The sequence below is a fragment of the Ictidomys tridecemlineatus genome, chromosome 2 (genome assembly GCF_052094955.1).
Source record: "Ictidomys tridecemlineatus isolate mIctTri1 chromosome 2, mIctTri1.hap1, whole genome shotgun sequence".
Taxonomy (NCBI): domain Eukaryota; kingdom Metazoa; phylum Chordata; class Mammalia; order Rodentia; family Sciuridae; genus Ictidomys; species Ictidomys tridecemlineatus.
The window spans coordinates 33,353,177-33,376,034 of record NC_135478.1 but is presented as its reverse complement, the minus strand read 5'-3'; the positions used below and the strand labels follow the sequence as shown (position 1 = coordinate 33,376,034).

The following is a 22,858-nucleotide window of genomic DNA, read 5'->3' as shown; positions in this document are numbered from 1 at the left end:
CAGAAACACCAGGAAATCAACACTTCCTGGGAAAGGCCTCAAATATTGACTGGTGGAAACTGGAGAATAAATACCCCAACTTCCTCATCCTGTGAGTGGGAAAATTCTAACATCTTTTCTCTTTCTGCATTGGCTCTCGGATTTCTTCCATGGGATTGAGCACCAGCCAATGAAAACCTGCTTGATAATGACACCTGTATTAAACTTCTTTATCCCAAACTAGTGTTTCCCTGAATCACCTCTCAAATAAACTAACTGTACCCAAATTGTTGCATCAAAGCTGTGCCTAATAGTAAAACTACAGGAATTCAGGACTAGATTTAAATTGATAAAATGGAGTGTATTTTAAGAGAACAAATAATGATTATATTAAGATAATATGCAGTCCCTTTGAGCAGTCCCAGTAAACTGACATCTCTTATTTAGAGCAAGCAAATGGTAAAACAAAACACAGAGGGACTGCATATAATCCCATCTTAAATGCACCTGAAGGGATTCTTTATTTAGTTGCATTTCCCACACCTAGCCTTCTATGCAAATAATGGTAGATTTCAAAATGATGGAAACCCAGGTTTTTAGCTCTTCTATAGAATGAGACAAATATTAATTTTAAAAATATAGATAATGCTTTTCCACTCAATTATATTTGTTATTCTTATAAAAGTCATTTACTAGGAAGATCACTTTTTATTTCAAAAGAGAACATAGGAGCTGTGTCCATACAGAAGATATGCAACATATATTTTACCTGTGTAGGTATTTAGTCTCGGAAAAGATAATTTTATACAAATATTTAAAATAAAGGTTCAAAAAGAAAAAAAAAACTTCTGAAATGAAGGCTAGAGAAAAACCACATGTAATATCTGATGATCTCATTTCATCTTTCACATTTGAAATCAAACTCTAGATCTCACCTGTTAGATGCAAAATTGTAATAGCCACTTTCCTCTAGGACTTCTTCAATCACACTCTAAAATTGAAAAAAAAAAATCAGGTTAGTATCAAATTAAAAGGAACAAAATAAAATCATTCAGGGCCACTGCAAAAACCTCACCTGCATCTGCTCATACGTTATTCCTTCCTCCAAATCAGAGCTGGTGGGTGGACCTGAAATAGATGAATTATAGGAAGTCTGATATTTGGTCTAATTTTCATAGTTACACTTTATTTACAATTATGACTTCAAGCGCAGTGAAAATAGGTCAATTTCTTAATGATAAAAATGAGACTTAGAAAAAGTAAATTCCTAAGCGTCTTTGTTTTTGATACTCTGCTTCTCTGTAATAACTGGCTGTTTTGCGTATGGCCATACTGAGATTCAGGAGCATTGCTTACATCGCACGCTGGCTGGTGAAGTCAGGGCTGTGTTTGCCCACGTTCATGAATCCAAACATGAACTACCTGATGGGTGAGTTTTCTGACTGAAAGACTCCGATCATCCATAAGGCAAGAAGAGTACATATGTGCTGGCAAGAAAATAAATTCTTATAGGGGGGCAGAATTAGTGAAAGATCTGACTATGGCATGTGGCTGCCTGTAGGAAAATACATTAGTGCGGAGGCCCTTTATTGATGGTTGGTATGAATATACCAGCAGCACCTTGACCTACCCCATGCTGCCAAGAGCACGGCTGACCAGTTTCTACTTGAATGTATCAACCTATGTGGAGACCTGGGAGTTCCCTGGCCCTCTGGAGGGAGAAAAGAGATCAGGCTGCAGCTGAAGGGGAGGCTTGAAGGTGTGAGTCCTTGAAGTTCATTTTCAAAGCCAAGTTTAAAGGTGCTCCCTGTTCCCTCCCCACCGCACCACAGCTCTGCTGCCTTTGCTCTTGCCAAGCCTGCTGTGACAAGGGTCATGCCTGCTCAGCTCTGGGGTGGAGCGCAGGGCTGCCCTACGAGGAGTCCTCAACTCTGTGTCAAGCTTCTGAGAGACTTCCATCAGAGTTCACCCCATCACAGTTGCTAATGGAAGGAGAAGTTTGGCCTGTACGTGAACTTACCTGTCCTGGGAGAGGCTTTTAGAAGCAAATGACTCCGCACATTTTTTATCTTGATCTTATGAACTTCTCAGAAATCATATTTTAAATGAAATTCTACCTGCATGGGGATTAGCTTTATCCCAGGAGACTAAGACTAAGGAAAAGTCTGGTAATTGATACAGGAAATAATTTGCTCAGGTAACAACGTAAGCACAACTGAAGTGAAGCATTTTTCCAAATGGAAGAGATGTCAAGTCTCATTTAACTGTAAGAGCTTTAACTTTTGTTCATCTTACTTTATAGATAGAACCATGATTTATTTAGATTCAAAAATTATTCAGGAATTCTGAAACCTCAGAGTAGCCAGAACTCTTTTTCTATGACAAGAATTTACTTATGCTGAGCTCCTACTGATGGCCAGAGACTTTTTAAGTTAAGTTGATCCTCACTATTACTCCATGACATAAGTGTTACTTATTGTTTTAAATTTCATATAGTTTATTATTTTTATATGATTATTATATTCATCCTCCATTTTACAGGAAAGGATACTGAAGTTCAAAGAGCTTCCATAATTTGTTTGAGGTCAGCTTCTAAATAGTTAAGCTGAGATTTGAATCTAGGCATCCAGGTTTGCAGAATCTTTGCCCTTAATCTCTATGTCATATTACCTCCCTATGTGAAATTTCTGCTAAAAAGGGGAAAAACTCGCATATGTTTGATGTGGATTGTTCAAGTAAGCTTCAACTTTTTCACCATTTTGAATATTTAAGCTTTCACTTTCTACTTTTTATCTCCCTCGATGCTTTGGGGCATTTTATTTCCCATCATCAGATAAGCAAGAAGAAACAGAAAGAATTCTGAGTAACAATTCACCCACACAGATTCTGCTGTTTGCTCATGGTATTAATAAATGATCAAGGAAGCTGCCACACTGGGTAAGATAAATCTCAGGGAATTTCTTGATTCCTACTATATGTCAACTATTACCATAGATAACAAAATAAGCTTTATTTTTTTTCTTTTCAGTTGAAGGTGATACTTTAGGTTTAGCTGCTGATCCAAATGATATGACTTGTGTGTGTGTGTGTGAAATCCAGATTACCCATGTTGATGACCATTACCTGTCAGGTCATTTGAGGACTGGCTGTTTCCACCCAATGAATGACGTAATAAATGGTAATCTGCCGTAAAGAAGTTTGGCTCGATTGGTTCTGGAGATCCCTGAGATAACTGAAACAGAAAAAAAAAAAAAAAGCAAACCTACATCTTATTTTATATTCAGAAGCAAATGACAGGAGACCTCTGTGTGGTGTTTTCCATTTCCCCATGTCTCTGTGTAGAAAATTTAGTGCTCTGTGGATTTCAATCCCTTGAAAAGAGATAAACATCTTCCTTCCAATAGAACTTATAAATTGGAAGCGGGCACATTACAGTGAAAGCAAGTTAGACAATTCCCTGGTCACATGAAAAAAAAATACATTTTATAGCTTTATGAGAGCAAAATAAAAATGGATAGGAAAATAATGGCTTGGGCCTGGGACATCAAGATGTTATTTTTAATCAAGCGTAGGAGGAATAAACTCCAATTATTCAACAGAACAGTATGTTTAGTCCAAATCCCAGCCCTTTCTCATGTTTCTGCTTTGAACAATGCCTTCTTGTTTGACCAAGACAAACAAGTTTCTTATTACATTTTGCTAAATTACTATTAATTAAAGTTAATCTCCAAACATTAGTTCCTAACACTCTGAAGAAAAGAGTAATTCACCAAAGATAGAATTTATTAGAGCTCCAACGGCTTAATGTCTTCCTATAAAGCTGCATTTTTAAAATGGAATTTTAAGCTATTGATGTTTTTCAACTCCTTTCACCTTTAATTTCAACCAGCACTTGGGATGGCCCAATTTTAATACCTGAGTTGAAATATTTTTAAAATGTCAAATATCAATAAATCAGAAACAAATGGCATAATTTGGACTAAACAATAGTAGTCACTCTGAATTCGTATACTCTGTTCACCAATTAAAATACATTCTTGTTCACTTGAGAAACCTGACAGTATATGTGACGATTAAACAATGCACATCAACCCTACAACCAGTGATTTCCCCTTAAGGATTTACATAAGAGAAATCAGTACATATATCCATCAAAATACAAGGGCAAGAATGTTCATAGTGCCTTATTAATAATAACTAAAAATTGGAAAAAATCCCAAAGTCCATGGATAGAAGAACAGATATTTCATAATATGCTCATACAATGGAATTCTGCAAAGCAATAACAAAGAACAAACTATGAATTCTCAAAACATGGATGAGTGTTGAACGAAAGAAACAAAAGAATACATAGCACCTGGCTTCAGTTATGTACATTTTCATAATCAGGTAAAACTAATTTATAGTGAGAGAAATCAGGATAAAGATTACATTGTAGCAAGGGAAGGGGCTAAACCAGCAGGAGGCCTCTGTGGGGCAGGAAATGTTCTGTATGTTGATGTGGGTTCTATATGGTCACCTGGGCGAACATATATAAATATGGATTCATATAAATATCTACAAACTTATGGTGCTGGCTCTATATGTACATCATTGTATACATCATGCATGTTATGCCTTAATGAAAATATTTCATATAAGCAAGTGATAACTAATTATTCCATCATTGTACTTTGGATACTGCAAATACAAATTATTTATGTGTCTTCCAGTCTCCATATTACCAAACATCCACGACACTAGAAGAAAAAATAATTCCAGCCTTTTTTATTCTTGAAATTTTATTTTCCTTACTTTAGTTAATAACGTATTTGTAATATGACAAGACTGTAAGATTGTAGCACACTGTAATGCAGGAGGATCTGACAGCCAACATACCGACAAACTTTCCCATCATGCTGTAGGGTGCGTGGGGGTCAGCCCTAAGCATTCTGCATTTTCCCTACCCAGTGAGCAGGTCATTCCAGCTAAGCTTCTTAATATGTACTGTGATGCTGAAAATAATTTCCTGGCATTACCTTTCAAATGACCATAGGGATATTTCTCCTATGCTTGGCACAGGAGTAATTTGGCTGCCTTGAAATGTTCCCCTTCATTACAGAAAGCTTGTTCAATTTAATTAAGAAGTTTATATCTTGAAATCCTAAAGATTTCACACCCAAAAAGCCCAGAGAAAAGTATATAAAGGGTGGGTGACCTAGAGAGATCAAGGCTGCTACTGTATGAAAAAAAAAAAAAACAAGTTTTATTCATTGATTTTTAAAGCTTAAAGAAAAAGTTTTTTGAGGTTTCCAGTCTTATGTCACATTAGCTATCTCCATTAGCTTTGGAACCTCAAAGAAATGGGCCTATGGATGAAGGCAAGGACTAAAAGCCTTGCATTTGAACCCATGTACATTAATTTTTATGCAAAGAGCTTCTTAGAACTTCTGTTTGTGCTTTAGTTTCTAGATATATGTATTCTTGCAGCAAACATTTTGCTGCTTCCTGTGTGTTGGTCAGCATGTTCTGCATGATATGAGCAGGCTGCAGACATGATCTGCCTTCTACAAGACCTGTATCTTGACTAGAAGAAGAGGTTAACATCTGTGAAATGGTGACACAAGATATCATGAAGTATGAGATGGTGAGTTCTAGACTTTAAAAGAGGAGACCACCAGGGTTTACAGAGGTTCTGTAGAAGGAACATGGAAACCAAGCCTGGATGTGGGTGGGTGGAATGAAGGAAGCAAAGCTGGCAATCCAGGTGAGGGGAGTTTGGGGTAACAGTCAGGCACTGCATACTGAAGACATAACAAAGAGAGGAAAATGACATGAGTCCATTGTTAGGGAGTTACAAGGATTCAGAAGGAAGGGGAAGTGACATTCATTAGTTCAGTGAATTTTTAAAATCAACTAGTATGTGCCAAACACAGATCCAAAGAACGAAATAACTCAGTGACGATCAAGTTATACTCTGGGAGCTTGCTGCCCACTTAGGAAGGAGGTGTGCCTGTGAAATATTTAGTTGGACGCGTGTAGAATTGCAACTGTGCCGGATGCCTTGAAGGGCAGGTCTGTGGTTCTAGGAGGTGATGATAGATTTGTTTTATCCAGGAAAAGGCTTTCCCAAGGTACCACTTATGCCAAGCACTGATGTAATAAGTAAGAATGAGTGAAGGATGGGGCGGAAAGAGCATTACAGCCAGGAGAAAGCATGATCAAAGACTGGCGGAAACAGCATGGCAGGTAAGCGAACTTCAGAAAAGGGCTCATGGATGCTCTGGAGACAGCAAGGGGCAAGAGTAGCACGTGATGGAGAGGTAAGCAGGGTTTGGACCAAATGGGAGTGGAACTAACATGGAGAGGATTTTTGTATTCTATTAAACGATCCTCCAAAGGGTTTTCTGTGATGTGTGTGTGTGAGTGTGTGTGTGTGTGAGTGTGTGTGTGTGTGTGTGTGTGTGTGAGAGAGAGAGAGAGAGAGAGAGAGAGAGAGAGAGAGATTATGTGAGAGAGAAAGAGGTGGGGGAGATGGTCTGCTTTGAAAGAATCACCCTGATGCAATGCAATGAGCATAGTAGTTGGACTGGGGCTGGGAGAGCAGGGTGAATGCAGACACACGAGGAGGAGTATGAGGAGGCTCAACTGAATAAACGAGTGACTTATTACTAAGTAACTCATCTAGTCTGGAAAGCTGGATCCCAGAGTTGAGATGATGGATTCAGAAACTCCTAACATTTTTTTAGTATGATAATAAAAATCAAGTGTTAAAGAACCAACTTTAAGTCTGGCAAGACAGACTGGGGAACACAGGAGATTTGCAAAGCAGTTGTGGCACTGATGAAAGAGGGAAGGGCCAAGAACCTGGACCAGGTGACAAAGGAAGGAAGGAAGGATGTGGAAGAGCCAGCGTTAATAACAACAGTAGCACCCACTGCCAGCTAGGGATGCTTGTGACACTCTAGTCATATTTAATAATATATTTGGTTCTTATAACTATCCCCTAAAGTAAATATCATCCCCACTTTACTACAGATGAGGAAACAGGGAGGTAAACTAATTTTCCCAAAGAGCACAGCTATTAAGTGGTACAAGCGGGGCCAGAACCCAGGGCTGCCTACCACCAAAGGTCAAGCAGAACCATCCATCCTGCCAGCAGTCCCAAATGCTAATAACTTGGGGGACACAAAAAAAGACTCGGTGGCAGAGAACTTACCTAGTCTGCGTGAGGCCCTGGGTTCACTCCCCATTACTGCAGAGAAATAAGTGTCTGAAAAATGAAGTGAAGCATTTGAAAGAGACTCTAAGATTTAAAGACGGAGCAGAAGGCAAACTTACGTTGCCAGCGTTACTGGGGTGGACAGAGGAGGGGAGAACAAGGTGGCAAGTCTAATCCTAGATGTGCCAGATATGGTAAAGTAAATGTTCCCCAGGAGGCGGAAATAGGGAGGACACAGCAGGACACCTTTAAAGCAGTGGCTGGCCCTCACAGCAAGCCAGTGAACTAGCAGTCCTGGACCAGCATGCCCAAGTCCTTAGTGCACTGTGAACCTCCCGCTGACAGGTGTACCTCCTGTGTGTGGCACACATGCTATTTGGAAACATGTATAAGACCTTCTTCTGAACTGAAATAAGAGGGCTCTCCTGCTCTGAATAGACATTACAGGTCTGAAGAACAAACAATAATCCATGCTATTTGGCGGGGGAACTGGGGATTGAACTGAGCTATACCCACAGCCCTTTTTCCTTTTTATTTTGAGACAGGGTCTTGCTAAATTACACAGTCTGATTTTGAACTCGGAATCCTTCTGCCTCAACCTCTAGAATCTCTGGGGTTATGGGCATTCCCCAGCCTGCCCAGTTGATACACACTTTTGAACTAAGCAAGTCAAATAAATAAATTCCAGAGAACAGGCTGCATATCCCTATTCCCACTCCTCCTCCTCCTCCTCCCCAAACACCATTGATTTTGAGCATGTATTATGCAATTTGAGCACTTACTGGTCAATAGAATATAGTGCTTTTTAGACAGAACCTAAAACAGAAGAAAACAATGAGAAACTACAAATGTAACCGCTACTAAATTTCCCAAACGACATTTTCTTTCCCATATCATAAAATAAGGCTATCTGCGGCAGAACAACTACACAAATTATGTGGGATCTAATGCAACTGAGGTAGGACTCTGGAAGAAATTGAGCCAAACATAAATGAAATGAGGTACCAGCAGTGAGAAAATTCACAACATGTTCCATCACTCTGCACTCGCTGGTCTCTGGTCTCATTTCCTTTTGGATTTCCTTGTCCTCTTTGACTGAACTGCATCATTATAAGACAACTTATTTCCTAATTTTGCATCTTTTCTAACCTACAGCTTCTATTAGCTTTTTATTAGCTTTTAACAGGCCACTTTGTTAACAGAAGTGTCCAGTCTTTATACCAACTTGTTTTCTTACACACACACACACACACACACACACACACACACATCTGCACATGCATCCACATATGCTTGTCCATCATCAGCCCTCCCAACACTCTCAAAGTCCCCACTGCTAATGAAAAGTAGCCCTGCAATGTAGGGCCTTACATTCCCATCAGGAATTTTTGTCCACCTAGCAAAACTAAAAGACTGGAAATCTACCATTAATTACCCAGAAGATTTGTCTTCTGCAGACCCTGACACTGTCAGATACTGATGGTGGAGTCGAGGCAAAGAGGGAATGGTGGCTTGAGTCTGCCAGGCAGGAGAGCCCTGCTATAGGTCCTCCTCCACTTGGTCTAAACAGGTTCGGGCTGCATCCTGCTGATTTATGATGTCTCTAAGGGCCCTGGCAAGGACTAGGCAAATATAAACCATGATGATTATATGCATAAAGGACCATTTACTTAATTAAGTCCAGGATGCTGAGCAATCTGCCTGCCTGGAAAAGAGCTGGAAAGCTGGAGTAAGGAGGTAAAGAATGTGCCAGCTGATAAATAATGGAAACTTGACCTGCTGATCTGCACTCCAGTGCAGACCAGATTGGAAACGGAAGAGAAGAACCGGGGAGGCACACGCCTAGAGGAAGAAGTTCTGGGCCATCTACCCCACACCACTGAAAGACCATCACAGGGTTTTCTCTAGGCCCTCCCATCAAAGGGTGCTCCCTAGAATGAATGGCAGCAGCAGCAGCACTGGGAGAGCTGGGTCAAATGCAGAATTGGAGGCCCAGGATGCGATTGTATCTAGATGACGTTTTTGGCCTACTAGACAGACCATCTTTCTAACCAAAAGTCTTTGGATACACCAGATGTTCCTAGTGGATAGACACTGTGTTCTATGCAGCTCAGCTACTCCAAGCATGCCCCTAGATGGGCAGAGCACAATCTCCCCTCCTCACCAGACCTACTGAATCACAACCCACCCACATGAATGACCCAGGTGACAGATATGCACAATAAGATATGAAAAATGTTGACTTTACCAGACTGACGATTTTCAACCTTGGCTGTACAAAGAAATCACCTGAGATTTAAAAACAAACCAATATCTGGATCCAATCTCTGGAGTTCCATTTCCCTGGGGGATTAAGAGAGGGAAGGGACACGCAGCCTGACTGTTGTGTTTAAGAGCTCTAGGAAATTCATGTAAGCAGCAAAATTTGAGAACTCCTGGCCATGGCTCAATGCTTAAATCATTAGCTGCTTCCCACTTGGGTATAGATTGTTTTGTTTGAATTCATTCTTGGTCCAAATGTTGTTTGTAACTGATAACACAATGGTTCTCAGACCTCAGTACCTGCTAGAATCACATGGCTCCAGTGCCCGTTGTGCATTTGTACAAATTTTAAAAAGCCACCTTCTTACCCGAGGATGCAGCCCAGTAAACCTTTCATCCAGATGCTTTTGGATAGAACAGAACCACTACAGTTCTGCGAGGCAGCTTTGCTAGGTGAGCTGTTTTCAAAACACTCGTGCCCAGACATTGGTCTGGGAGGGATCTGGTATCAACACTCAAACTAAATGCATGACTGTTTTTATTATTTAAAAAAAATTCTAACATTTAACAAAACTAGAGAGGACAACACGATGAACTCCGTTAACCCACCAACCAGCTTAAACAGGGCCCATCTTGCCTCATTTATATCTCCTCCACATCCTGTCCTACCTTTGCAAGTCCTACATACAGAAACTGGAAAAGGAACCCTTTAAGCACACTAGGCCACCCATAAAATCTCAACATGGCATTGGAAAAAAATGTGGATTTATTTTTAAAAATAATCAGAACACAGCTCTCCCAACAGAAATGATGAATTCCTTAATAAAACAAAATTTACAACCAATGTTTACATTTTCCTGATTATCTCAAAAAAAAATACGTGTTTTGAACTTTGCTTTTCAAGTTTTTTTTAAGTTAGTAAGGAGTAAGTCCATATATTGCAAGTGGTTGACATTTTCCCTAAAATGTTTTAAAGTTTATAAGCAATCCCTCTCTTCCTTTCTCTTCTCTCCCCTCCTTTTCTCTTCCTTTCTCTTTCTCCACTCCTCCTAACAATATATTTATTGAAAAAAAAATAGGTCAGTTTTCCTGCAGAATTTCCATGTATGGGTTTTACTCCAATTACTCAGATACTCCAATTATCCCACAATTATCCTCATTCTATCAATTAATATTCTCTTTCTCTCCTGAATTTGCTACAAGTGGTAAGCTTGATCCAGAGCAGGGATTGGCAAACAATTTTCTTAAAAAAGTTAGATAGTAAAGGTTTTGGGTTTAGAGGCCATATGGCTTCTATCTCATCTACACTATTCTGCCTGTATGCAAAAGTAGCCATAGACAATATATAAGTGAATGCATAGGATTGTGTAAATAAAACATTTTGCAAAACCAGGTGGCAACCACATTGATCTGAGGGCTCTAACTATACAAAGTCTGGTGATTTTGTATTTAGAGGCTTGGTCAGATGTAGAAGCAAGCTTTTAGCAAGAAGAAGATTTAGTGTTGTTCATTTCCATCAGGGGGCATAGCACGCCAGGTTGTCCCTGTTCTTGTGATGTTAGCAGCCATTGGAGGATCATATCTAGATCCACTCTTTCACCAGGGGCTGCATAACTATAATATTCTTTACTTCTTTGGCAATTATTAGTAAGTCCTTCCATAATGAGAAACTTCCCCTCACCAACCATTTAGTTACCCCAAGATAGAGTTAATAAAGGACAAACAGAATACATTTGCAAACAATTTTAAAAATAATGAACTGAGTATTCTTGAGAAGTAACCAATGAGAGATTTTCTTCAGTATCATCATGAACACTTGGATTTAAACATTATTTAATGCTTTCAATTATCCATTTTGGTTCTTACTCTCATGGGTACTCCAATTATCCCACAGATAGGGAGTGGGGGCCTTTGCAGGTTATGCCCTCAGCTGTCCTCCATGACGCACATGCTATGTCAAGATATTCCAACCTAGTCCTGTGTCCTTGCTGCTCCAAGCCCATCAGCTATCTCCAAGGAACCGTGGATAGGCAGAGGAACTCACTGCTGCTTGGTTAGTTCCTAAACCATTTTAGTTTAGGTATTAGAAAATGTATATTTTTTTAAAGATTTGTCATGAATTTATATTCCTCAGTGCTAATTTGAATTGACTCTTGCTTCTGTTTCTTCTTTTTCCCATGATGAAAATCTCAGGTTCCCAAATACACTGAAATAGTCACACTTGGTTGCCTTATTGTCCCTGCAGTTCCAGGCAAGACTGAGCAGGCTGTACTGAAGACCACCTTAGGTGAGTTATAAATAAGGACCTTAATTTCCTAGGAAAGGGCTCATCGGTATTTGACTTCTCTATATATCCTGCTGTGTCTTAGGCCACTAATAAGTAGACACAATCAGCCCTAATTTTGCTCTCAACCTGGAGACATAGGGTCTCTGGTTTCAGGAAGAGAGAGAAAGAGAGAGAGAGAGAGAGAGAGAGAGAGAGAGAGAGAGAGAGAGAGAGAGAGAGAGAGAGAGAGAGAGAGAGAGATATGAGAATCAAGGGTATTTTATGTGCAGCCCTGTTGTGGGGAGACTGGATCAGTCAAAGGCTAATTGGCCAATCCTTTAGGACCATACACGGAGTGAGAAATCCACTTCTGGAGAAAAATTATTGCAAGCAAAAGATTATACCAGAAAGGCAGGAAACAGCTCACAATTTTCTCACTTAGATTTAGATGGGGGCTGGAGATCTTTCAACATTCATATGGAAATATAGGAATATGTTACATCATTATATATTTTAATCAAGAATTGAGTATATGGAGAGTATCTCATACAGAATACATAAATGATACATTCTATAACCGATAATTATACATTAAGGACCTGCTACATGCCAGGCACTACATAAAACCCTTCAAAATGGATCAGAAACACTGCCTGTGGGGAAAACAGAACTGTAAGTCAGAAGAAAAAATACTTTAAACATAAGAGTAAAAAAGTGATCCAGTCATAGAGAAAGGGGAGATTAACCCTAAACAGGAAAAATTAAAGAAAACCTTTATGGAGGAGCTGACTTCTCAGTTCAGTGGTGAAGAACAGGAAGGATTTCAACATCTGGGCAAGGTTTCCTTAACACACAGGAGTCAAGGCTGCCTCTGCAAGGGACAGAGCAAGAAGGCACACACCATAATGCTCTAAGCATTATGGCTCCAGCCTGGGAGCCTACAGAGCTTCTAATAAGTAGACACAACCTACTTATTAGTAGATTGTGACAGAGCCCTGGATGGAGCTGAGCATTCCTCTTTCCCAGCCCAAAGGTCCACACAGGGTGTCCCATAGACTTCCATGAGCTTATAGAATCAGAAAAGGGGACCCCTGTGATCTTCACAGGAGAATTGCATCTTCCTTTAAATGAAGTTGAAAATAAGGATATATCTATCCCTGCAGGATACCTCTACCATCCTGTTAATCCCCGTTTTTTTCCTCCCTAGACCAGAAGGGAGAGAAACTAAGTGCACTAGTAAGAGATGCTACCCTGGTGCAGAGGAGGAAAGCGCAGTCTGCAGGGGGAGGGTGCAATTTAACAAAAAGAAATCTCCTTGCCTTCAGGGGAAGAGAGAAAGACAGCAAGGCAAGGATGCAGAACCAGAAGTCTGAGTAATAAAAAAGGAAAGTGAGTTGCTTTAAGGACACACACACACTGTTGGAAAATCACTGAGTAAGGAAGAGTCAGAGCCACCTTTGTGTATATCAGTTTGTAGTAGACGCTTTCACCTTTAAAACTAGGATTTCTGGTAAAATAAGTTTATGTACAAAATGGATTATTGGGAATATCACTTTAATAAGAATAGAGAAACCAAGCAACAGGTAATCTTTTTGTGGGAAATGTGAGCTTCTGTCTTTTAAAAATATATTTACTAGTCTTCAGGATACAGAGTGTAAGTATCATTAAATAAATATGGGAGGTCTCTGTCTCTGTTTCCATCTCCTCTGGTTTCGTTTCTTGGCCTTATTTGCCAACACAATGCATGAAAGAAATCTCGCTCTCTAATCTCTGATGAGACAGGGTTTGTGCTTTGTTTACCTACAACCTGAGTACCCTCCCCATCTCCTTTTAGTGTGTGCAGGTACTAATGGTGCAAGCATGGAAGATGGAAGGCAGCTGAGCAAATGTTCTATTAGCCTTTCTTATTGAAGAGCCTATCATATTCCCTGAATAATTCCTAAGTCCATGTTTAAGACCAGTTACATTATAGGGAAAAGAAAGTCAAAGGGAAAGTTCAGTGGTGGTATGTCCATGCCAAGGTTAACAATGTTAAAAAAAAAAAAAAGAAAGAAAGAAAGAAAGAAAGAAATTTTTAAATATAAAATTGAAAGGGGATCAAGCATCTTTACCTGAGTTTGCTGAATGACCTGTGTTTTGGGCCTTTCGGGGACAGGAAAACAGAGTTTATGGCTACTTCTAAGACAGAGGGATTTACTGCCACCAAGTTGTGCTAATGAGAGAATAAACAAACAATCACCAATAGTTAATTTAGTGATTTAGTCACTAAATGAGAATGTATGAATAAAAATATTTTTTAGCACCTCAAGTTTAGGAGATTGCTGAAGATGGGAAAAAAAAAAACATTAGAAATAGTTCATGTAGCCCTCTCACAAATCATCAAAATTGTGGTCTCAGAGCATCAACTGCCTTTTTAAAAGGGCAAAGTTCAACTTGGGGATCCCCTGTAGACTCCTTCTAATAAAATATTGGGGTGGAATCTTCTAAAATATGTGAAATATACACACATTAAGTTAGATATATAATAACATTTATTCTTAGGAAAATACATAATAATGCTGAAAGAACTCTATTAGCATCTGAAAATAATGGCTAAAGAAACAAAGGCTCTCACCTTTGGGAGAGGCTAAGACTTACACTTGATTTGGTATTTTAAGCAGTGATAAAACCCTTTAATAGAGGATAGAGTTCAAAGCACAAAATGAAGGAAGAATAAGATGTAACTGATGTGTTTTATCAGCCAAAGAATTCCTATATATAGAATACCATACCTTTTTAATTTCAGATTTCAAATTACAAGGGTTACTCTGCTGGCTGAAGAGGGATTTCTTGAATCTCTCTATAACTCTTCTTTTCAAATTGTGGTGCAAAGCCGGAGGAAGCTGTATGAAATCAGAAAATAATCATTAAAACCAAATACTCAACACTGCATTGCTGACCACAGGCAGCATTTACAGGGGGCCGATGGAATAATGTGTAGCCAAGGGGGCTAAATAATCGTTTAAATTTTATTCCAAATTAGTACGACTCTGTGCTATGATTTTTTTTAATCTTATGACGCCAAAGTAGTAAAATAAATCGCTGCTTTTCAAAGGGTCTGCTTCCATTTATCTTATCATTGTTATACTCATTGATATTACTTTTCATATAACAACTAAACCATTCACTAATTACACACATATTGAATTTTGTAAAGAACAGTCTTGACAAAGTAGGGTACATTTGATAATGTCTAGGTGGGTATAGCACAGGTATCTATAGCACACTCAGAACCATCCATGGGTAAACACCCTGGCAGTGGCCCTTGTCATAAAGAATCTGATACTTTAGACCAGAAAATGCATGTCTACCACAGTTCACAGTCACCTGCCTGGGAGTGCCCCTGAAAATTCAGCTGTAGAGAGATTGGATTTTAGGAACTGCTTGTATTCAGAAGACAGACAAAACAGATTAGTATATATTAGGGCCCGGCCAGGATGAGTGAGACTTAACACATATGTAGAAAGTCATTGTGGAATCTTAGAAAATATGGTAACTAGATGGAAACAGGGAATTAAAAAAAATGATTTGTAGTGCTTTGCAGGTTGGATTTACACAGGAAGTTAAAGATCCCAAGAAGCGCAGAGGGATGAAGTGAAGTCTGGGAGACGGATAACAGAAAAGAACCAGGTTCAGCATTATAAGCAGTCCCAGGGTTGACAAAGTGTTCCATTTTGCTTATTGGGAGATCTTGAAAGGGGAAGAGGAACAGATAAGAAAACAGATAGCTCGATGGGAAGAGACCCAGGATATAAGTAAAAGCTCAGATCAAATGAAAGAATGACATGGAGAGACAGTTAGGATTTTCTGGGATTCCTTCCAGTTCTGGTTGGTGTCACGTGGCTATCTTTGGCCAATAAGATGGTGTGTATCACTCTAAGGATGAAGGGATTCTCCTCCTTTACACAACCAGGGTGCTCCCTCCATCTCTGTCCTTCCCTACTGTGGCCCAGAGTCCATCTCTTCTACATGGCATGGCCTCGACACGGTCAGCCTGAGTGAGAAATCACCTTCTATGGTGTCAAGGCAAGGGATTTGAGGGAGTACTGTTTAGTGGCATACAACTCACCCTATTCTGAATAACACAAAGAACATCTATTCACTCAAATTCATGTAAAAGGCAATAGAAGAGCAAAGCATAGGGTCTTTGGGGTTTGTGATGACTGATTTTGTAGCCAAGGAACAATTGTTCATAATCCCAAACCTGATACAATGCAGGATCCGTTATGAAGTTTTATAGTTACACAACACAGAAACACAGGGCAACTGAAAAGATTGGGGGGGGGGGAGAGAGACACTAGCAAGCACTCTACCACTGAGCTACATCCCCAGACCCCCCCAAAATGCTTTTAAATGTACCTGTAATCCTTGTGCTTGAGCTAAAGTAGGCTTAACTAGGGGGGAAATGGATTATTCTGGAGATACTGAGCCCTTCTGAGTGCTTTGAAGGATTTAATCATCTGGCAGCACTAAGACTTCACTGATCTCTTTTGATGTCACTATTATAGCTATCTCTTCCCTTGATCCCAACTTGATTCCTCCCCATACCCGCAGCAAATGGTCATAATTATTACGGTCCTTTCACATGAGATGGAAGGGGGAAATCATGTAAGATAAAGGAGCGATATTTCTGAGCATTAATGAGCAAAGAGTGGGAAGACAGACAATGGAAATGAGCATAAAAGATAGATGTGTGCAGGAAAGAAAAGCAAAAGAAGAATGGATTTAATGTACAATAGGAACAGACAATGAAGGGGAGAGGCACACACACATACCTTCCTGGCGAAGGTTTGGGTTGAGCAGGGAGGGGATGGGAAAAGTCCCTGGAGAGACATGGGGTTTGGAGGATTCTCTATTGTTGCACACCAGAAGTTGCCACCTCACTGAATCAAACACCAGAGGGCAGTGTCGGCCCAGGACTTTATGTCTGTGGCCCAGTGTGATTGCAGCACAGCTGTCCAAGGGAAAGGCAGCAAGTACTGTCTGTGCAACAAACTCTTGAAGGTGTGAAGCACCTGGTGGGCTCATGGTTCCTTCCAAAGGGCCCTCAGCCCAGTACTCTGGCAGCTATCAGTACCGAATTCATTCAGATACTCTGAAAAAATCTTGCTGTTTATTTAACTTGATAAGCCTCTATTTAACTTAGAACTAATTGCATTTACTGCTCTAGATGACCTGCATAAATTGCATGAAACTCATTCGAATGAGCTAACATTCAGTCAACTTAAAGATCCATACACTGGGAAGTATTAGAAAGCTATTGTATCTTATTGGAATAATGATCCCCATAGACAGCATCTCCTTGTTAAAGTTTTTATGGAAGAATTTTAAATTTTAGAATGATGACTCATGCTTATAGAACTGCAGATGATGTGAGTATAATGATATGTTATGCACAAGAACTATCATACCAATAATAGAAAATCAATACCTATGATTCATACGTGCTAGGCACCATGATCACTCTTTTATGGGCATGATCATACTTTTTACCCACAACAAAATCATAAAGCAGCACTTATTTTACGGGCGAGGAAATCAGAACTTAAAGACCTTATATAACATGCAATACACTTTCTGAAGTAGTAAGTCTTCTAGCAACAATCACTACCCTAAAGCAAATACCAACATACTAGTCACTGCAGGACAGCACTTTATAGTTTATTAATATTTTCATATACTTTATTTTCTTCAAGGCTCATGGTAATCCCAGAAGATCTCCCATTTTATGAGCAAAGAAACTAATTCTAGAAAACGTAATGACTTTCTCAAAAGCCAAAGATTTGACAGCTTATATTTTGTTTGCTTTACTACACCTTACAAAGTAACAAAAGAAAAATTATGAAATCTAACCTGTACATTTTCTAGTAGGTTTTTTCAAACTTGTATAATGTATATATTCTTTTTAAAGAACCAAATTCTCTGTCCAAGAATACATCAGCAGACCACTAGCAGTCCATAGGGCTCCATCTGATAGTTACCTAAACCAGTATCTGATTCTATTTCTGAAAAAGTTATTTTGACATGTTATTGCTTAAGAGGAAATTTTCCTAAATGCTAGATGAGGTATTCAAAGACGATCATCCAAACACACTCACATAAATGTAACACTTCTCTTAGAATTTACAGACCCTGAAAACATATGTTGATTTGAGTAACACAGATTTACCCTAAATATCCTGTTCTGGTTAATCTCTGTCACCTTGCCATTAGTAAGCAGGTGATCCAGGTGAGTGAGTATGAATGGTTAAATTCTTATCCATCATTTGCTACAAAACACTGCACGAGGGGCCAGGGTTGTGGCTCAGTGGTACAGTGCTCGCCTAGCATGTGAGAGGCACTGGGTTGGATTCTTAGCATCACATTAAAATAAAATAAAATAAAATAAAATAAAATAAAGGTATTATGTCTATCTATAACTAAAAAAAAATTCTTAATTAAAAAAAAAACTGCATGTTTCCCTGATGACAGCCAGTAATATTATTTTCATTTGAGGACAGCACATTGCTGTGCATTTTTTTTCCTGTTAGTAATGATTGTGTCTGTTAAGATGAGCAGTCATGAAGATCTGCAACCAGAACTGTCTGCCTGGTCTCTTGGAGATAGATGTTTAATTTTTAAAAGTTGATAAATGCTGATTTTTCGACACATTTATTTAAGAAGACAATCAAAAACACAGAACAGACTTAAACTCCAGCCTTAATTTGGCTGTGCAGCTCTTACCTAAGCAATAACACATAAAAACTCATACTAAAAGGTCACCTGTGTACTTGTAGTCACCTTATAGGCCAAAGATCGATTTTGGTTTCTGCCAATGAAAACGAACCCACAGATTTCATTCTTAGCTTCCTGGTCTTAAGATTACCATTTTAGTTTTGAAGGAAACAGATGTCAAATCACTGAAGGCAGAGTAAGGATTTTTGAACATCCTGCCTTGTAAAATAGTTGCTTTTAAGTGATTTTCACAGGTCTGTCTCCATGGCAACTGGACAGGAAAGGCCACCACCAGCCAAAGGCAAGAAGTCTGCCCTGAAAGTTCATCTTTTGGTTTTCAGGAAGTATGTGGCCCGCAGGTCAGGGCAGCCACCAAGCTTAAGTACATAAACATGAGAGAAAGAAGGGTTTGTTTGGTTGGTTGATTCGTTTCTCAATTCAGCCTTGCTTTCTCCAAGTTTCCTTTGCAATTAGCAGAAAGAGAAAACTGACCTGGTCTCTCTCTAACTTACATCACATACCCTAGAATAATGATTAGGCCTGTATTTTTTTCTTTGTGTCAAAAGCATCGACTTTGTTTAGCGCTGTAGGTTAAAGTTCCCCAGAGGGGAATCATTGCTTACTATGTGCAATGTCATGAACTTTCCAGCATTCTGAAACACATTTGAAAAACCATGATAGTTATATCTTCACTTGGAGTAAGGAAAGCCATTCTGCCAAAAAAAATGCGAACCCATTTGTCACACTGGCAGTTTAAAAGCATAATAATCAGATATTTACAATAGTTTTATTCTTGCTTTAAAAATACTTTGAAATTCAATAAAGAAATGGAATATACCCCATTAAAAACTTTTTTCCTTTTTTACATCAAAATTACTGAGACAGGCATATGGAAGCTGTACTTAAATTTCAAAGGATATTTCTCTGAATTTAATAGATATTAGTTGAGGTAACTGAAAAGTTATTTAAACTATTTCTATAATACTAGAGTTAAGAATAGTCTCCCATGTTTCCATATCAATGGTTAAATGGAGATGCATTTTTAATACAATACAGAGAGAGCAGATTATAATTTTTATTTATTAACCAGGCTTCCCTCCTCCCCATACACACATATTTCCTTGTACTCCTTCACCCCCTTTCATTTACTTGGAAAGGTTTGTGTGGTTGCCTAAGAAAGAGGATGGCAGAAAAAAAGAGGGAAAAGTAATCAATTTTGGCTTTTGCATCTAAAAGAGCAGACATCAGGGTGACCAAAAAGAACAATAGATTTGGGACAAAATTTGACATAAGAACCAGACTGCTCAACCCGACGCATGGAAGAGGCTCCGCAGTCTAGGGGCAGAGAGCAGAGGGAGGGAGAACAAGCAGAAATCAGAGGGGGTGTGGGTGGTGCCAGAGAGTTGCTTGCCTAGTCCCCAGGCTAAGGGTGCCACTGATCAGTGCCTGTCGGCTCCAAGTCTGCCCTTGACTGACCTGAATGTGAAACCAACACAGCTCTCCTTCACCAGCTGTCTGGATGCCAACCTCACCCATAGGAAGGTCCTAGAAGGACCCTGAAGAAGGATGGAGCTCATCTCTCTGGTCCAGTGATGCTGTTGCCTTGCTCCAGTGGTGCACGGTGACACCCCAGTGGTAAGAGGTCACCCCAAGTCACATTCAGTAGCACTGACTGTAGGTGGCTTTCCAGAGACTTCTATGAAATAACACCTACTTCTGGGTAGTCTCCCCTGATTCCATGGAGAGTATATATCAACACCATTCAGTGCTGATTTCCCAACAACTTCCATAGCATGGTACCTCATGTGATGTCTTGCTCTGGTCCCCAGAGGGAGGCTTCTGATCAACTTTCCCCAGCATGACACTTTTGCAAATTTCTCTGGCCTTTCCAGTGAGGTCTGGACCTCAATCCAGAGTAAGTGGTGTTCATATTTGTTTCCTTGTTAGGTGCTCTGCCTCAGTCCTAGAGCTTATGACTTCTCTATCTGCTATTCCTATATGCTTTGGATTTCTTTCCTCATCATCAGTAGATAACATTCTGTTATAGTTAATAATTTATTATATTAAACATTCCTTGTTGAAATTACTGTTGTGGTTTGAATGTGGAATGTCCCCCAAGGGCCCAGATGTTCACAGCATGATTCCAGGGAGGCACAACTGAGGTGGTAGAAACTTTAATAGGCGGGGCCTAATGGGAGGACTTCAGGTCATTGAAGACCTGCACTTGAAGAAGACAGTCAGACCCCAGCACCTTCCTTTTCCTCTCTTTTACTCTTCAGACACAAGGTGAGAGGATTTGCACCACCATGTTCTTTTACCATGATATACTGCCTTGACACAGGCCTGTCAAGGGCCAACTGATCATGGACTGGAATCTCAAAAATGGTGAGCCACAATAAACCCCTAAAACTTTTCTCTTTATAAGTTGATTATCTTGGGTATTTGTGACAGTGAGGGAAAGCTGACTAACATAATTGTGTGGCTTCTGACTGGACCTTCACTGATACCAGATAAAGGTTCCAGGAATGTTCAAGGAGCTTGACCCCAAAGATGGGATTTGAGGAGTGTTATGATTGTGTCCTTGGATCGATGCTGAATTTGGTTGGTTGGTTTGTCACCAACAGGACAATTATTTCATTTAGTGGCACCACAACTGAACAGCTCATCACCTCGATGAAATGCTGACTAAAGCCCAAATGGCCACTGCACTTGACGGTCAGGCAACAAGAAAGACCACAAGGACTGTGGTATGGAATGGACTTTTTTGAGTGCACTGGAGCACTGATAAAGTAACAAGTGTGAGTCTTTTAACTGTCTGTTCAAGTCATGATCTGAGACCCAGGAAGATTCCATGACAGCTCCAAAATAACCTGTTATTTTGTGCTGCCAAAGCACTGATATGGCTGATAATCAAATGCTGAATTTAATTGGGAAGGCTGATAAATTACAATGTCAGTTGAATTCACACTTCATCAAGTTTTTCATGTGAATGTTAGAAAAAAAAGAAAAGAATACTAAAAACTAGAATAGGGATATCTCGCTGAGCCCAGATCATGCTGACAATCTTAAAACCCAAGTCACTCTGGGCCTTCATTGTTAACGAAAGGAGCTTGTTGCTCTGTGTCTAAGAAAACAAGCCTCCCTTTGCTTGAAAACTGGGTGATAAAATCAATGAGAACAGATGTCTTTAAAAGAAATACCCATTCTTCATAAGACCCACAACCATGAGGACCAAATCCATAGCCAGAGATGTATCTCACTATGATCTAGGGAAATTAGTATCCACCACCACTCTGGAGGAAATAACCTATCCTCGAAAAGAATTGCAAGATTTTGCTACTATATATTAGCAACCAGCCAGAGAACATGTGCAGAAGTGGATTCTAAGGATGTTAGGCCAGGAAGGATAAAATATAGCACAAGACCAGACTGAATTCATCAATGTGGGTGCACACAGTAGAGAGTTAATGTGTTAGTTCAGCAGATGGAGGTGCAGCTTAACTATTTGGTGGACTGAAACTGATTTTCAGTGGTGGCCTGTGTTTCACAATGGTAAAGTGCCAGAACTTCTCTGGCACGTGGAGGAGGGAATCCAAAGGCTCAGAGGAACAGGAACATTGCAGTGGATCTACTAGATGTGATCTGCACGTTCACTCCCCCACCGCTTTTCAGACAGAACACCCCAAACGCTCTTCTTTCAGTAAGGCACTGAGAAATACTCAGAGAGGGGAGCATCTTAGAAGGCTCCAGGGTTGCTCTCCTTTGTAAGCCAGCTATGACACTGAAGGACACAGTATTCCAATGTATCCAATGGGCAGAGGCCATTTGAAAGCATGTGACAAGTGGTGAGCGTTCATGACAAGGTAGCAGCAACATTCTGTTAGTTAGAGAGATCTTTGATGGTAATTAATTAACTAGGGTGTTCCTGGGAAGAAAATTAGTAGTCAGCCTACTAGGACATTTCTGAGCCCAAGAAACAGAAGAGAAGCTCCAGATCTGGCAGACAAGATCCTGACCAGAGTTGCCATTGCCACTGTTATAGTTTCCAATATAGTTTCCAGACCTAAGTCAACTAAAGGGCCCAGAGCCCCTTGGATCATACGGAAGCTGGGATGCCATGAGGAGGCGGGTCCTGAAACATACTATATCATTTCCTCCAAGCCTTCCCATAGAGATCTGCAGCCATTTATTGCAGTGATTGTACACTGGGGAAAAGGAGGCACAGATTTTCTGGGAATAATAGACACTGTTTAAAAACCGATGCAAATTCCTAGAGTCTTAAAATGCTACTGTGTTGCACCAATCAAAAAGTATTTTGCTTTGTTTTGTTTTTATCTTTTTGCAGGAAGGGTATTCAGGTGATAAATGAAATATCAGCCCAAGTTTGCACTTATAAT

General features: G+C 39.8%; 1 protein-coding gene across 3 annotated transcripts in view; it reads right to left on the bottom strand.

Annotated features, from left to right (window-relative positions):
- The window catches only part of Nek10 (NIMA related kinase 10), a 207,813-nt gene that overhangs the window by 10,133 nt on the left and 174,822 nt on the right, over positions 1–22,858 (bottom strand). For all 3 annotated transcript variants that reach the window (XM_005317280.5, XM_040289877.2, XM_040289879.2), the window contains 4 exons: positions 14,480–14,590; positions 3,103–3,211; positions 1,055–1,107; positions 915–970 (listed from right to left, as the gene is read on the bottom strand). In XM_005317280.5, the coding sequence (XP_005317337.1) occupies positions 915–970; positions 1,055–1,107; positions 3,103–3,211; positions 14,480–14,590 (329 nt within the window). The remainder of the gene's footprint in view (positions 1–914; positions 971–1,054; positions 1,108–3,102; positions 3,212–14,479; positions 14,591–22,858) is intronic.